Source organism: Mesoplodon bidens (assembly GCF_964165515.1).
Source record: "Mesoplodon bidens genome assembly, chromosome: 10".
In the NCBI taxonomy this organism is placed as follows: Eukaryota; Metazoa; Chordata; class Mammalia; order Artiodactyla; family Ziphiidae; genus Mesoplodon; species Mesoplodon bidens.
In genome coordinates, this window is record NC_138172.1 from 43,817,860 (window position 1) to 43,834,037 (window position 16,178).

Genomic DNA, 16,178 nt, shown 5'->3' on the forward strand with positions numbered 1-16,178 from the left:
AAAGAGAGATATTCCAGGTCCAGAAAATGGTTCGATCAGGGATGTGGAAGTAGGAGCCTGCATAAGATATTGAAATTGTCAAGGACCTATGTAGCTGCAGCATAGGATGGAGGGGTGGCCAGGAGATGCTAGGAGGGAAGTCAGAAAGAACATTCAGGGTTTCACTGATGTGTATCCCAGCAAGTAGAATCAGCAGGACTTTAAAGCCTTTTGTTAGAGAGATTTCCAAACATATGCAAAAAAAGAGGAGAATGAACCCCCATTATCCCATCACACAGCTTAAATAATTCTCAACATATGGCTAAACATTTTGTTTCATCTATACCTCTACCTGCCCTCCCTCCCACTGAACCCACCTGCCTACACACACACACACACACACACACACACACACACACATACACACACACACACGATTATTTTAAAGCAAGTTCTAGATATCACTTCAACTAGGTTTAATGACTAAAGTTCAGGATGGCTTTCAGAGTATGAGCCTTAGTTACTTGGTTTAACCATTATTAACTGATGTCAGAGATACAGAAGTAGGTTTGGGGGTAAGGAAATTGCTGAATCTAGTTTTGGACACGTAGAGTTTGAGGTGCCTTTGGGACATCCAGCTGGAGCTGCCTAGCCAGCTGTTGTGTTGGTAGGTCTGGAGATCAGACAGGCAGTTGAAACTCAAGGGCTTGGCTACAGGAGGAGGAAGCCTTCAGAGAAATGAGCACATATATTATTGGAGGCTGGTAAGCACCAGGGGCTGCCTTCCCTTCCAGGAGCATTTAGTTTGCCCATGCTCTGGGAAAGTCTTTAAGGGAATAAAACCCAGAAGGCTATTCCTTATGTATATAGAAGGTTTAAGAATATGTATTTAATCTCATTTATTTGCCCATAATCTGTCTTAGGGGAGGACACTATAGAAAATCTATTGGCGATTCTAAAAATGGATTATGGCAGTGACTAAGAACATTTATTGGTTTATGTTTCTGTGGTATGTTTTATCTTTGTCAAATGTTAACACCAAAAAATATGGAAGAGAAATATCCAGTGATTTCCTGATGTCACAATCTGCCCTTGCTTTTTACAGAGATAGGCTCTCCGCTAGTGACATGCTTCAAGTCCGGAAAGTAATGGAACACGTCTATGAGAAAATCATCAACTTGGATAATGAGTCTCAAACCACTAGCTCTTCTAATAATGAAAAACCAGGAGAACAGGAAAAAGAAGAGGATATTGCTGTGCTGGCAGAGGAGAAAATTGAACTTTTGTGCCAGGACCAGGTAAGTGGACTTGAGGACACAGCCCCATTTTTTCCAGTGCTGGTGCTCAGAATTTCATCATGTGGTGGGATTGTAGTTTCCAAGTCTGTTGCCTTTGGGGGGCTTTTGCTTTTAGGAGCACTGGGTCTCTCCCACCTATTTGTGAGGCCCCTTCTGAAGGGCTCTATAGCCCACCTTAAAGCTTCCATTTATCCCTGGGGCAGTTTTCAGGAAAGGGACAGAGACTTAAATGCACACACAGACAAATGTGGTTGTGCTGGTGGCTTTGTTTTTCTGACAAGAAAGATACATGCTCGTCTTTATTTGCAGGGCAGCATCTGCCACGTTAGTTTAAGATTTGAAGTGGAGGTGGGTGGAGCATTGGTGGAGATGTTGTAAATGAAGATGCACTCAAGGTATTTCTTCAGAGGAATGGCTGAACATGGCCTGTCTGGCCTAGCCACACAAGCTGCACATCTTACCATGCCCAGATCCGTGCCTGCTTGCAAGGCAGCTGTGTCAGCAAGAACAGGCCACCAGGTATGGGCGAGGAGAGTCCCAGAGTTAACGATAAAAGCCTTAGATATACCTTTTTTATTATTCATTTTTTGCTGTTCAGGTTTTGGATCCAAATATGGACCTTCGAACAGTGAAACACTTCATATGGAAGAGTGGTGGTGACCTCACCCTCCATTACCGTCAGAAGTCCACGTGAAGGGTGGGCGAATGCTCCTGGGTATTCATTTACTGACCTTCCTCTATGGCCCTAAGAGTAGTCCTAGGAAGCCCACTGAGCCCCAACGGGAACAAGACTTCTAACGGCCGATTTGGTATGGACTGAGATTCTCTTTCAATTGAAGTGACTAATTGAGATGTAATATAGAAACCAGTCTCCGTGTGTAGATTAAGCTGTCCCCAGGAAGGCAGAGCGCCAGAGCAGAAGAGCCCCGAGCAGACTGTGTCTTGAGAGGTGTACAGAGAATTAACGACAGGCCAGCGCAGACTTTGCTTCCTCCTTTTGTTTCAGAGGACCCTATCTTGATCTGTTAGCACTTGTTAGAAACACATCGGTAGGGCCACATCTGTCACTGTGTTTCAGCTCCAAACCCACACTCTTGAGCTTTGCTAAGAGTACATTCCATTCATGCAGTACCTATGAAGGCTTTTTCCAAGTTTGTCATTAAAAAAAAACAAGTTGTTTTCACCATTTAAGACAGTTACTTTTAATAGGAATTTGCTGCTGCACAATTCGAGAGCCAGCCCATTTCATAATAAATGATTATTGTTGGGCTTGTTTTTAATATTGCATCTCAGATGTGTTCTTGTAGGAAGACCTGTTGAAATTCCAGGTGCTGGATCACAGCACTGGGACTGCCAGCCTAGAGTACGCCCAGCCTGTGCCCAGCGGTGATACCCCCACGGTGCCCGGACTGTTTGGCGGCCACAGGGAGGTGCAGCTCTCTTACTCCTTCCTCCACTGTGTCGTTTTATTTATGGGCAAAGCCAGGTGACACCACAGGTTCTTGCTCTGGGTGAGCAGCGTGACACCATCAAAACTTAAGACTGTGATGAGATTTTAACTTCATTTAAATGCTACCTAATATTTATGGTGTCAGAGTAAAAGGGTATCATAGTGAGTTAATTTGATATTCACGTCCTGGAAGTATACATGTTTGTTTTTTCCAGTTTTATATGCAGGTTTTTGTTGTTGTTGTACCTGTATCCAGATTTCTTTTCACTGTTCTTTCTAACAATCTAAAGCTTTCATAGAATCCTTTGGATCTTGTACAGAATATAACTTATTGGGGATAAATACTTCAACTTTTGGCAGAAAAAAATACTTTGGATTCTCCCCAAGGTCATTTGTATTTGGAATAGAACAATGGTCCACCCCCATAAAACTACGTAAGACAAGCCTCCTGGATGAAGCCAGAAGCACAAGTGCCTTCAGAGGGCAGTTTATTCCAGTCCAGTTGTCTCCCCAGCATGGCCCGTCCCCACAACAGCAGGGACTGGGGAGGGGGTGGGGAAGGTTTTTTCTTTTCTACGCCTTCACAGGTTCAGCTGGAGGCAGCTGGTGGCCTGAGTCCAGACCTCACTATCTGAGATACTCCGACGGGCACAACCGTAGAGACAGGGTTTCCTCACTGCTGGTCAGCCTCCTTTGGAAAGTGGGCTGGTCACTGCCGCCACACTTTGAAGAAGTGCGCAAAGACACGCCACATCTCCAGTGAGCCTGTCTCCCTTACGCAGAGAGCAACCGGCTGTTTTTAAAAATCCTTTCTATCTGTTGAATACAACAGTGCACTTTTGGTGCACATTTTTTAGCAATAGTTGTGAATTAATGGCAAAAAAAAAAAAAAAAAAAAACTCATTTACCAGCCCTCAGTTGTGTTTGCACAAGGGGCCCTTGGGCTGAAGGAATGGGCCTCGCTGGGCCATGCTGCCCTGTGTGCCGAGCCTCGAGGGGCGGCTGTGCTCCCTTCCCGTCATAGATCTCACCCCCCAGCATGGTTGTGGGTTTTTTTGTTGTTCCAGTCAAACCAGTAATAGTTTCCAGAAAATCCTGACAGTCTGCAATGCCAAAAGGGTAAAAATCTGTATTTCACAGTTGTATAGAATAAAGGCTTTAGTTACAATATTTCAAAGTGTAGTACCCATTTATTTTCACTTGTCATTTTCCTTCATAGCAGATTACAGAGAAAAGAAGAAACTTCTGGTTTTGTGTTTACCGTGGAAATAATTAGCATTGATATCCATTTTATCCCCCAATTTAAGGAGGGAAGTGTGTGAAAGTGAGGGAGGGAAGAACCAGGTCCCTTGGGTGAGGGTGACTCTGGGTCGGACTGCCAGGCTACAGTGAAGGGAAGCTGGCCTCAGAACAGGCCCATGGTGATTCTTTTCTACTTCCTGGATTGCTGCACTGGGCTCCCAGACAATCCAGGAACCAGGCTCCAGCACTGGCTTTGGACACAATGCCTCCCTGTTCTGTGGGCTTATCAGCTGCTCTGGTAGACTTGACAAAGACTTGCTTTTTAAATGTAGTCACGGTGCTAGAAGCGAAGTGTTTGCTGGTTTGGGGCCCTCCTTCCATATACTTGGTCTGTGCCCCCCAGAGCAGACAGTCCTTGTCCTTTGAGCCTAAGAGAGCTCTGAATTCCCTGTAAGTGTACACATTCCAAATCAAATGGTAAAGGTGGGACTTTCGACTGGGCCGAGGCTAGAAGGCCAGGCCAGAGGAAGCTTTCATGGTACTCAGTGAGGGCTGTGGGAAGGTGAGGGACTCTAGCCAAAGAGGAGAGGACTTCAAGTGATGAGGGGCCATCCCTGGATGGAGCCCTCCTCTTCCTGCAGGAACCAGGCAGAGCAAAAGACCCAACCTAGTCTTAGCCTCCCAAGGCACTGGAGGTGAGGGGAACAGCCCTCTCCCGTACTACAGGAGAGAACAGAAGGGCCCTTACCCAATCTTGTCCAGGCCCCTCATCTCCCCTTGGAGTGGGAGCTGTGTGTAAAGAACTCCAGTCGGGAGGACTGGCTCTGAGAGTCTGCTTAGGATGGTGAAATTAAATTTGTAACTTTTACTCACCACTGGGGCTGGCTGGATGACCTGTATATTTAGAAGAGATGGTTGTAAAAGTTTGGGAGCTGAGAGGAGTCACAACTGGGGACACTAGGTCTGTGGGGTGTAGACGGTGGGGAAGAAGCATCGTGGTCCAAGCACAGGTGAGTGTGCTGAAGGGCCTAGAATTTCCAACCATCCTCCCTCAGAAGAGGTGGGCAAGTTCACTGCCTCTCCTCCAACCATGGCTGGAATATGTGGTCAGCATGAGCCAACTGTGCAGTGTAGCACAGAGTGAGACAGTAATTGGAGCGGCAGGGGTCCCCAGGGCTTGGGGGTGCCTTCCATTACAGATAGAGCTGGCTGAGCTCTGTGGAATCACTGCAAGCCCTACAGAGCGATTAGGCAAACACTCCACACCAACCCCTTCGTCCCTCACCCCATCTTCACACCTGATGGTGCCTGGACTCTGCTACCTTCTGTGCAGCCACAGTGACCAGAGCAGGAGCAAGCAGTGGGTACGTGGCCAAAAGATGCCCTTCCCCAAGGCCCGCGGCCACTGAAGTTCCACGCCCTACCCGAGTGGCAAAGAATCCTTTGCTCTCCGACCCTAGCTCCTGGAAAACTTATTTAACCTGGGTGCTACTCCCAGCCCCCTGCTACCCCAGAAGTACTTGAGATTCTCAAACAAGTGGCCAAATTCCCCAAAGGCAGGACCATCAGGCAGAATGAATGCTGGGAGGTCACCTCTTGGAGACCAGTAGGGTCTGAGTGGACACAAGCCACACCACCACCCCCACCCCCTGTCAGCAGCAGCCTAGGAAGCATAATGCAGGGGGTTTGGCCACGCAGTGTGGCCTGAGCTGCCTCCCACTTCTGGGCCTCATGAAATGCCATCAGAGGCCCTTCTTAGAGCCTGGGGTGTTATTCTGGGGTGGAGAGCTGTGCCTGGCTGGCTGCCCCCTCAGCCTCTGCCCTGAAATCTGGGCTCTCTGTGCTTGCTGGCTCCTCCTCAGCCTGGGCTTCGAGCAGCTCAGCGGACAGCCCATCTTCTGGTGAGGCTGCAGAGGTGAGGCTGTCGGGAAGTGTCAGCTGAGGCAGGTGGTCGGCCTGGGTGCCTGGGCTGTCTGGGAAGGAGACCTCAAACTCTGACCCAGACCAGGTGGCCTCACCTGAAACACACGGGGTGGAGCTGAGGAGGCCCACAGACCAGGGCCAGTGTGGCCTGGGGCAGTAACCCCGCTGACCCTCAACTCCCACCCCCAGCGTTGATGGGGGATGGGCGCTTTAGCATACAAATGCCGTGATGCAGCTGCATTCCACCTGTAGGCCAGCCTCTAACCCAGCTGAGAGACTCAGGGCCGCCTTCCCCACAACCCGGGGTCCTTCCCAGAAGGCCTCTAAAGGTGCCGGACGGCCACTCACCGCCACGCTCACGAGAACCCCTGCTGGAGCAGACGTCCTCCGGCCCTGAGGCTGAGACCGCAGTGGAGGTCAGCTCTGTGGAGGAGGGCAGCCCAGACCAGGCGCTGGCATTGCTGCTGTCCAAGAGGGAGATGCCGGACACGTCCAGGAAGCCTAGGGGAAGGTGCACAGTTCTCTGCCAGAACAAAACCCTGACCGCTGGAAGGCCAGCGCCCTGGGCTCACGGCGCCCTGTTCCTGGGGCATCTGGCCCGGCCAGAGACTGTAACCTCCTCAGCCGGTGGCAATGCCCCCAGCCAACCCCAGAGGTTCCCCACTGCTGGTTTCTGAGGAAAGGGGGGGGCCTGGGGTTGGGTATCATGGGAATAGCCCAGTGGCAGAGGGCCCAGACCCTGCTCTGTGCCCAGTGTGCTGTGTGACCTTGAGCAGGCCCCCTCTCTCCTCTGGACGGCAGTCTTGCCATCCGTATACTGATTGGATCACCTGCAGTTTATCTTGGCAGATATCAGATAGGAGGGCTCAGTGGGTCTGCCGAAGTCCAGCCCAGAGCCCGGGACCCGCTCCGGCACAGGGCTTGCAGGCCCTCAGCTTCCTCTCAGCCTGCTCGGTACCTGGGTCCATGACTCGCTGCAGTGGAGGCGGAGGATGAAGAGGAATCTCCATGGAACGGGGAAGGTCGCCAAGGTCCGGAGTGCCATGGCCAGGACTCTCAGGCCCAGGGAGCTGTTCCTCCTTGGAGGAGCCAGGTGCCTGCAGCAGGGCCTACAGGGAGCCAGGGGAAAAAAGGAACAGGAAGGGCCTGTTGGACAGGGTAGTCCAACCCAACCGCCAGCTCACACCCACCGGGAGCACCACTCAGCCCGAGGGAGCAAACAGCCCTGGGCGTCTGCCGCTTCCTCTACAGCAGATGTGAAGTCAGGCAAGAGGGGCCTGGCTGGCCTCCCGTGCAGTGCGGACATGGACTCGGGGCACCCTTCCCACTCTGCTGAGCAGCCCCAAGGGCCCACCTGACGGAGCCCCATCCATGACCCACAGGAAGAGTCCATGCCCGGAGAGCAGTCCCCAAGGGCCCCCATGCAGACCCCAGGCACCAACCCGATGCCCAGAGGCACTTGGGGGACCTCTCAATAGCCACGATCTGGCTGCAGACCCAGACAGACACCCAGCCCCTGGCCTAACTTTACCACAGACTCACGGAGGCACAGAACAAGGCTCTGCCCACCTCTGAGCCTCAGTTTCCCAGTCATGAAATGAAAATGACAACCAGTGCCTCACACTACCCTCACCTCCAGACCCAAGTGGCAGGAGAACCAAAGTAGGTTCCACTGTCCCAGGATGAGCCCATCTTCTCCCACTGGGTCCCACAAGCAGATGGGCCTCCCAAGGGCTCTGCAGGCAGGCCCCCAGTGAGGACAGTCCCCAGTCTCCTCTTCCCAGCTGCAGGCCCTTCTGCCCACATGAAGCTCCCTCTCTCCACAGCTGGCAAGTGCTCCCCATGTACCTCCACGTAGTCACCCTGCCTGGAGCCTGTCTCCAGGCCAGAAGGGGCAGGAGAGTCCTGGGGGATGGGTCCAGGTGGTGGGGCACCAGGCGGCGGGACACCAGGCGGCGGGACACCAGGTGGTGGGACACCAGATGGCTTCTTGTGGTGGCTGGGAGGCTGGGTTGGGATCCGGTGCAGATACCCGTAGCCGATACCACAGCCCAGGCTGCCGAAGACCAGAAACATTCACTCCAGGGCTTGTCCCACAGCCCTTCCTATCCCTGCCACCCCCATCCACCAGCAATGAGGGGGCCTCATGGACCAACTGTCAGCCTCAGGACCCCTGGGGCCAGGGCCCAGCCCTCCATCCCCACCATGGGACTCCAGGTCCATGCCCAATGGCCAGGGTCCCCCACGGCCCCACCAGGGCCCCACCCTGCAGCCCTGCAACCCCAGGAAATACCTGCCCTCTCCTCCCCAGGCTGCATTGGGAGTGACAGTCACCTCCCGGCAGGAGTCGGACTCGGAGTTATAAACCATCAGCTTCAAGGGCTTCCCCTCATGGGACTCGATGAGCGAGAAGAAGTCCTCGGACTACAACAGACACATGGCACCTGAGCCCTGCTCCCACCCTGGGATGGGAAGCCTCACAAGACAAGACGCTTCTCATGGACAGCACCCACCTCTCCACACCCCATCCAGGGGGCCGGGGGGAAGGCTGTGGTTCCTTACCTCCTGGAGGATCTGGTCTGAGCCGACCACGTAGTCGGTGTAGGGGCGCAGGCCAGCGAGAGAGGCAGGGGAACAGGGTTCTACATCCTGAGGAAAGAATCACCGAACCATCCAACTATCGGCCTTGCTACTGGGGGGCGGCGGGTGGGAAGCTGCCTCTCCAGGAGCTGCCTCTCCACCTGTCCTCTGTCCCCAGGCCAGGACCTCAAGACCAGACTCTCCCAGCCCAGCCCCTGGTTCCCCTGCTTCCCATGGTCCACAGCCTGTCCAGCAGAGGGCAGCACCGTGCCACAGGCAGGAGCTCCCGCATCTGACCACCTAGGTCCAACTCCCGGCTCCACCAGCGGCTAGCTGGGGCACTGTGGACAAACACTTAACCCCTCGGCCACAGTTTCCCCACAGTTACAAGTGGGATATGTAGTACTCACTCAAGAGTTGCTGAGAAGATTAAAAAAAATAATATATGCACAGAATGAAAACCACACCTTGGCCCACAGTAAGTGCCCAACTGCATTGCTGTTACGGCTGCAGGCACAGAACTGAAGACCCCTGGGGTGGCGGGTGGGGGGAGGTTGAAGGAGAGGGTGGTGAGAAGTGGGTACAAGGATTGCCTTCTCCCTTGGAAAGCTCCACTACCCAACCCCCAGCCTCCCGGGAAATATAGAGGGATTTGCATCACCACCCCCATTGCACTTATGAACAAACTGAGGCTGGCTGAAAAGGTTGAGAAGGCTCCCGCGAAGAGTCAGTGAGCAATAGAGGGGGCTAGAAACCAAATCAGCCAATTTCCAGCTCAGGGCACCCTCTGTCCATCAAGCCGTAGGACCGAGCATTCAAGAACTCGGGCCCCATCGGTGACTGTGCATGTCACATGTGCATGTGTGTCTGTGAACGAACACTAACAGCAACATCTGTGACAACTCAGTCACAGAGATTCATTAAGGTTCAGACCCCAGGCACCAGTCCAGTGCCCAAGGGTGCTCTCAGGGGACCTGCCAAGAAAAACCATAATATCCTAGAGCAGCGGTCCCCGACCTTTCTGGCACCAAGGACCAGTTTTGTGGAAGACAATTTTTCCACGGACGGCCGGGGTGTTAACGGTTCAGGCGGTAACGCGAGCGATGGGGAGCGGCAGATGAAGCTTTGCTCGCGCGCCTGCCGCTCACCTCCTGCTGTGCGGCCTGGTTCCTAACAGGCTGGGGACCGGTACCAGTCCGCGGCCCTGGGGTTGGGGACCCCTCCCCTAGGGTACACCAGAAAAAACACTCTTTTAGATAAAGACTAAAGCAGCCGCAGCAGCAGCCTTCTGGCAGTACAACCAAGCTTCCAGCAGATGGCGTCCCCACCTTTCCAAAGAAGAAGCCCACGTCTAGAGGGTAAGAAAATGCCCTAAGTCACAGGGCACTGTTGGGCTGAGAGGAGTTGCCCTCTCTGGGACACTGGACAGGAGAGACCACACCCTGCCCTTGGGACCCTCTAATAGACCCACTGCCTGCTGGCCTCTCCCGGGAGGACCCCACCACACACCCATCCCATACGCCCCGCCCACTCACCAGCACGTGCCACACGTGCTCGCTGGCCCTTCGGAAGCTGCAGAAGCGCACGCTGGCACCCAGCAGGCCCTGGCCGCCCCACATGTTGCTGGGCACCACCTCCACCTCGCGCACCTTATTGGTCTTCATGTTGAACACCTCCAGCTTCACCGGCTTCTCCACGTTGGCCTTCAGCAGGGCCTTGAGCGTGTCATTCTCCTTGTTCTGCAGGGGCAGCGGGGCTGACTCCCAGACCCCCCACACACACGCGGCCGGGCCCCCCAGACAAGTCTGGGTCTGAGATGGGGCAAGGGCCTTGGTGGCTGGGCTGGGCCTGCAGCCACTGTGACCCCCAGCACCCCAAGCCCTGCTAAACCTTCCTCCTTCAGTCCCCCCGGAAAACACAACAAAGGAAGCAAAGAGCCCCCGGGGTCCAGAGCATTGCAGCACTGCCCACTCTGAGCTGCCCCTTCCAGAGCTCTCACACCTCTCAGGCCCCTCTGGGCAGGCCCCGTAGACCTTGCAGCCAGTGCCAGGAGTCTACCTGCTCCAGTCCACCCCTGAGAGCCCGGGAGCTGAGCTCCAGGCAGGGCCCCCATCAGGCTCAGGAAGAAGGGGAGATGGGGCTCAGCCTCCCTTCAACAGAAAAGGGAGGGAGGAGCAGGGCTGGGGCCCCTGTGGGACAGCAGGAGACACACACAAGCAAAGCAGAGGCAGGAGGGGGGCCTCACCAGCCTTGAGTGCCCGATAGTGATGATGAAGTCGAAGTAGGGCTCCAGGCCTGCCTGCTGGGCGGGGGAGTTCTCCTGCACCTGTGCTGCACAGAGGCCTCGGTCACTGCGCCGACCCCGGGACTCTCCCAGAAGCCCCCAGCCGTCAATTCTAGAAACCATCACCACTCCCCGTGTCCCGGCGAGGACAGAGACACCAGCATGAACCGTTCCAGGCAGGCCACGCATGCGCATGGGCAAGGTGCACTCCATCCTCTCTCACTACCTTCCTGGGCACAGGTTTTCCTCTTTTGGAAAACGACTCTTTCCTGATTATGATCCACAGACGCTTCTAGAGATGCCTCATAGGAGAACCCAGAGCAGTAGGCCACACGGAGACAGGGTGACACAGATGGCTGCCCCAGAAGCCTGGGCTGGGGCTGCTGGAAAGCCAGAAGGGTTTACCAGAAATGTTTAGATGTGGACAGGAAGGGAGTGCCCCAGGATGGATGGAGCCAGGGCTGTGCCCAGAAAGAGTGCAGAGGCAGCCTGTGGCCAGATCCCAGAGAGCCCCTGACCCTGTGGTGACAGATCCAAGCCCAGTCCCGCAGGTGGGGTGATAGGAACTGTTGAGGAGGGATGGCTGAGGAGAGCAGACCCCAAGGTCTGGAATGAGCCTGAGCCAGGGAGCCTGGTGAGCAGCGCAGAGTCCCCTCACCATCCAACATCCCCACACAGGACAGCTCCTCCAGGAGCCATTCCCAGCCCAAGGGGCTCCTGCCCTGCCCTCAACTCCCGAACTCCCTGCTGTCTCCAAAAACACCACAACCAGGCTTGCAGCTATGGTGGAAATCCATCTCAAAGGCCCCATTCACAGAGCTTTGCTCAAACAATGCAGCCTTTATCCCCAGGTCTGGACCAAAGATAGGCCCCACACCCTCGGGCCTTTGGCTGTGAGCACTTGATGCCCTGCTGGTCAGGCACCAGCTAGGCCCACAGCCCACAGGGCACAGGGCTCATGTGGCCTCAGGTTCTGGATGCTTCCTTGAGGGGAAGGCCCCCATGGCTTCTGCCACCCACTAGCCCCTCCAGTCTTGGAGTCCCCACACTGAAGGAGAGCTCACCGCTGAGGCTACGGATTAAGGCCAGTTCGCTCCTGGAATCAGGGCTCCCTCCAGGCAGTGGAACTGACAGAGCCCCGCCTTGCCACCTCCAGAAGCTGCCATGGCTTTCAGTGAGAATGAGCCCAGAACCCAACTCCAGCCCTAGCAGCCTGGCCCAGAGGGCAGCTGCTTGGAGCCTGCCCCTCCGTCCCTTCAGGGGGAAGCTGGGACAAGGGGTCTTCTGAGAATCAGACGACAGGTTCGCCAGGGAGAGCTGGCGAGGAGCTGCTCCTCCCTACTCTGGGCCACTCCACCTCCCTCGGGTAAGGCCCCCACTCCAGAGGCCGGTTGCCCTCTACCCTCCTCAACACTGTGTCTGCCAACCTCCATCATCAATGAGGCTCAGAGGCTCGGGCCCCCAGTGCACAGGCCCGGCCCTCTCCCAGCCCACCCAGAACCTCCACCTCCCCTCTCCTGTGGCCTTGTCCTCAGTCTGGCCTTCTCAAGGCCCCTTGCCCTAGGCCTTGTCATCACCCACTATGGCTCCACAGTGGAAATCACCTGCGGTGCTGCCCACCGCACCCCCGGCCCCGCAACAAGCATCCCTTCTGTCTGGCTCTCCCTTGGGCGTTCCCATCACCCCAGATCCCGCAGCCCCACAATGAGTGCTGCTTTCATAACACTCCCCCCGCCCCCTGTATCTCCCATCAGGGCACCTAGAGTGATTAACAAGGATGGCAGTTTACGCCTTCTGAGGCTTGGCTGGGTGCCAGAAGACTGCACCACCTGCTTCCCCTGTCATTTAACCGTCTCACTAACACCAACTGACAGGGGAGGAAAAGCACTCAGTTTTTCAGCAACAGCCTGACCCCAGGAAATCCAACCCAGAGTCTGCTCCTGTCCACTTCCGAGGACAGTGACTTCTCCACCATGCCCAGCACACAGTGGGAACGCCAATATTTAGAGAAGGCAGCACACTTGCTCTTCGGTTTTTTTAAATGTTTAGGAGGCAGTGTCACACCTCCACTTAAAACCACTTAAAACCTCCCAATGGCTCCACAGCTCAGCATAAAATCCTAAATCCTCAGGACAAAAGGCAAGGCCCCAAGCAACCTGGCCTCATCCTTTAGCACACTCCTCACATGGGCCACGCCACCCAAGCACACCAACCCCACCTCCTTGCTTCTCCTCAAGCCCAGCAAGCACAGTCCCACCTCAGGGCCTCCCTCTGCCCAGAACGCTCTTCCCCCAAATATCTGTATTGTCCACTCCTTACTTCCTTCCAAGGTGTCTGTTCAAACGTGACTTGATCAGAGGCCTTTCCTGACCCCTGTATACAAGAGCACCCACTCATCACTCTGGATCCCCTCACACTGCTTTTTCTTCTCGCTAGCAATGATCACCAACTACCATATATTTCCTGTCTGTCTCCCTTCCCTCTCTGCTGGCATCCAAATGTAAACTCCATGAGAAAAGGGACAGTATCTTTTCTGCTCACTGCTTTATCTCCAGTGCCGGGAACTCTACCTGCCACAGCATATGTGCTCAAAATCACTGTTTTGGCTATAAGGATATACTGTACAATGCAGGGAATACAGCCAATATTTTATAATAACTATAAATGGAGTATAACCTTTAAAAATTGTGAATCACTATATTGTACACATATATAATATTGTACATCAACTAAATAAAACTACACGTATGAAACGGGGGAAAAAAAACTGTTTTGGGGCTTCACTGGTGGCACAGTGGTTGAGAGTCCGCCTGCCGATGCGAGGGACACCGGTTCGTGCCCTGGTCGGGGAAGATCCCACGTGCCGCGGAGCGGCTGGGCCCGTGAGCCATGGCCGCTGAGCCTGCGCGTCCAGAGCCTGTGCTCCGCAACGGGAGAGGCCGCATCAGTGAGAGGCCGCATCAGTGAGAGGCCCGCGTACCGCCAAAAACAAACAAACAAACAAACTGTTTTGTAAATAAAGACCTCCAATTCCCCAGTCTCTCCATTCTGTCCCTCTCCAACAGGCCTTTCCCATCTTCACTCCTACAATCACCACCATCACCACCACCACCCCACCCCCCACTGTCGATATCCTCAATTTGCCTTCCATCAAACCTGTTGGAAGACTCTTCTGGCTGCATGCATTTCACTGTCCACCTTTTCTGTCCGGTGCCTCACCATGACGTCCACTAGGGAAAGCCCACCACCAAGCACAGATTCTATTACCTCTGGGTCCTGAAGCCATCCTGGCTTTCCTTTTAGGAAACCTCTCTTTAGCTGCCCCCCTCCCCCATAGTTGTAAACAGAGCCTCCCATCACAATACAGAGACCGCTCAACAGCCAGGCACCAAACTGACAAGCCTGTCTGCCTACCCCCATCTCTGCTGCCATCCACCGTGCACAAGGGACAAGGGAGTCCTGCCCCGCGGCGCGCTGGGGACGGACACTCTCCTGCCCCTCTCAGCTCTGTTACAGCCCCTGCTTCTCCGCAGTACAAATCACCCCAAATCTCCATCTTGCTGCGGGCCCCTCTCCTCACCTTCAGGCTCTAGGAACCCACTCCATCTCCACTTTCCCCGGGACTGCTCATCCAGACCTCTGTGGCGACACCGAAGGCACATTCTCAGCCGCGGCCTTACCGCGCTTCTCCGCAATGTTCCACCTGGGAGCCCTGCTCCACCCCCCATCCCCCGCAAACTCTCTCCCCGAGCCCTCTGCCGCATTCTCTTGGCTCTCCCGCTCCCACTTTCCCGGGCTGGTTCTCATCGGTCTTCGACCCCACCACAGGCAGGATGCCCGCTGGCAGGCTCCCCCGCAGCTGGCGTCCACTCTGTTACCCCGACCCCCTGGATCCAAGGGCGGGCCCTGGGCTTAGCTGGCTCTCTCCCCTGGCCCAGTAACAAGCGCAGTGCACAACAGGCGATCATAAATGTGATCATACAAGTGCACAAATGCGTCCTGACTGGACCTGGTGCTTTCACTCTTCACCCGGGAGAAGTGCCATTCCGGGGCGGCACGACCCGACCAGGAAACGCTCCAGCTTCCTGCAGAGCTGGCACTTGGGGCTGGCGCCGGGCCGACCCGCGGCCGCAGACGGGCCGTGGCCCAGGAGTGCCGTGGCGCCATCTCTCGCCGGCGGCTCCTACCGGCAAGGGGCATCAGTCTCCCCCGGGTGGCCACACTAAGGCCGGGACCCCGCCTCTACCGCCCCCGGCCGGTGATCGGACGTCCCCCGCACGTTGGTGCGGACGCCATGCCCAGGCCACCGGTGCCGCAGGTGCCACTCACCCCGTGCAGGTGGAAGCCCTCGAAGCCTCCCGCGGGCTGCTCGGCGCTGGCGCCCAGGCCCATGGCCACGGTCGGCTCGTGCGCCGGTGCCCGGGACCGCGGCGCCTCCAGCGCGTACTCTCCCTCTCGGCGCTCGACTACCCGCGCCTTGTCACGTGGTTGCCTGGCCACGCCCACCCTTAACTCTGACGCCCTTAGAGAGCGGCCGGCTGCTCCGTTTCCAAGGACGCGCGCGCCTGCAACAGCAGGCCGCGAGAAGCGCGACCGGGACCCTGACTCGGGGAATCCCGCTCCGCGAGGCACCAGCAGACCCGGACTCGGAGCCGCGGGTGCCCGGAGATGAGCATCAATGACTCCTCCCTTATGGTGCGTGGCCCGGGCACTGCCCAGCCGCTCCCTCCGGGACTCTCCGCCCCTGGCCTGGTGACCCTCGCGCCTTGCAGCTCTCCTGTTACCTCTCTGACCGCTCGTGCTGCCTCTGCTACCCTCCTTTCGCTGTCCCCTGCCTCTTCAGGCTGTCTTCGTCCCTTCTCGCCTCACTCTCCGTGGCAAGCGCATCCTCTCTAGTGTTCTCTGAGCCCACAGTCATCATCCCCACCCAGTCCTATCCCCGAGCTCCCCCAAACCAAAGCATAAAAACACAGCTCCATCACCTAGCCATTATCTCCCCTTCCCCTGTCTGTGCCTCTTCTGGGTCCTTCACCTCAGTGGATCGCACCACCATTTGATCCCCCAGCCTTTACTCTTTCCCATACTCATCTCCAGATCCTGTCAATCGGCAGGAAGTATCAGCTCCTAAATGTCTCCTGAGATCACCCACTTTTTATCTCCTAGTCCAGGATCACCACCATCTCCCCTCTGGGCACCTGCAACAGTCCCCCTCCCAACTGGTTTCTCTGCTTCGGCTCTCTTCACCAGCAGTCCTCCACTGCCACCACCACCACCACCACCACCACCACCGCCACCACCGCCACCAACATCCACGACCACCCCAACATACACACACACACACACACACACACACACACACACACACACAAGCCAGAGTGTTTGCAAAAACACACACCTGAGTACATTCCCCCCCCCCACCATG

The 16,178-nt window shown here is 55.7% G+C and overlaps 3 protein-coding genes across 10 annotated transcripts in view; 2 read left to right on the plus strand and 1 right to left on the minus strand.

The window, feature by feature from the left end:
• WDR48 (WD repeat domain 48) overlaps window positions 1–3,895 on the plus strand; it is a 46,928-nt gene extending 43,033 nt beyond the window's left edge. For both annotated transcript variants that reach the window (XM_081247703.1, XM_081247702.1), the window contains exons 18-19: window positions 1,085–1,277; window positions 1,876–3,895. In XM_081247703.1, coding sequence (XP_081103829.1) covers window positions 1,085–1,277; window positions 1,876–1,971 — 289 coding nt within the window. In that variant the 3' untranslated portion in view covers window positions 1,972–3,895. The remainder of the gene's footprint in view (window positions 1–1,084; window positions 1,278–1,875) is intronic.
• A 2-nt stretch (window positions 3,896–3,897) lies between these two features.
• Window positions 3,898–15,240, minus strand: GORASP1 (golgi reassembly stacking protein 1). Of its 4 annotated transcripts, none has more exons than XM_081247707.1 (9): window positions 15,086–15,240; window positions 10,718–10,798; window positions 10,122–10,283; window positions 8,455–8,541; window positions 8,186–8,316; window positions 7,741–7,948; window positions 6,851–7,001; window positions 6,241–6,393; window positions 3,898–5,987 (listed from the first exon to the last, which is right to left on the minus strand). In XM_081247707.1, exons 1-9 carry the CDS (start codon window positions 15,146–15,148, stop codon window positions 5,740–5,742), a joined length of 1,284 nt encoding a protein of 427 aa, XP_081103833.1. In that variant the 5' UTR covers window positions 15,149–15,240; the 3' UTR covers window positions 3,898–5,739. The 4 variants fall into 4 exon arrangements, with proteins under 4 accessions (XP_081103833.1, XP_081103831.1, XP_081103832.1 ...); XM_081247705.1 differs by having other exon boundaries at window positions 10,008–10,283; window positions 15,086–15,239; XM_081247706.1 differs by having other exon boundaries at window positions 10,008–10,211; window positions 15,086–15,238.
• The window catches only part of TTC21A (tetratricopeptide repeat domain 21A), a 30,780-nt gene continuing 29,835 nt past the window's right edge, over window positions 15,234–16,178 (plus strand). Inside the window, exon 1 of one of the 4 annotated variants that reach the window (XM_081247701.1) lies at window positions 15,234–15,451. In XM_081247701.1, coding sequence (XP_081103827.1) covers window positions 15,425–15,451 — 27 coding nt within the window. In that variant the 5' untranslated portion in view covers window positions 15,234–15,424. The remainder of the gene's footprint in view (window positions 15,452–16,178) is intronic. The other 3 variants (XM_081247698.1, XM_081247699.1, XM_081247700.1) reach the window with 3 other exon arrangements.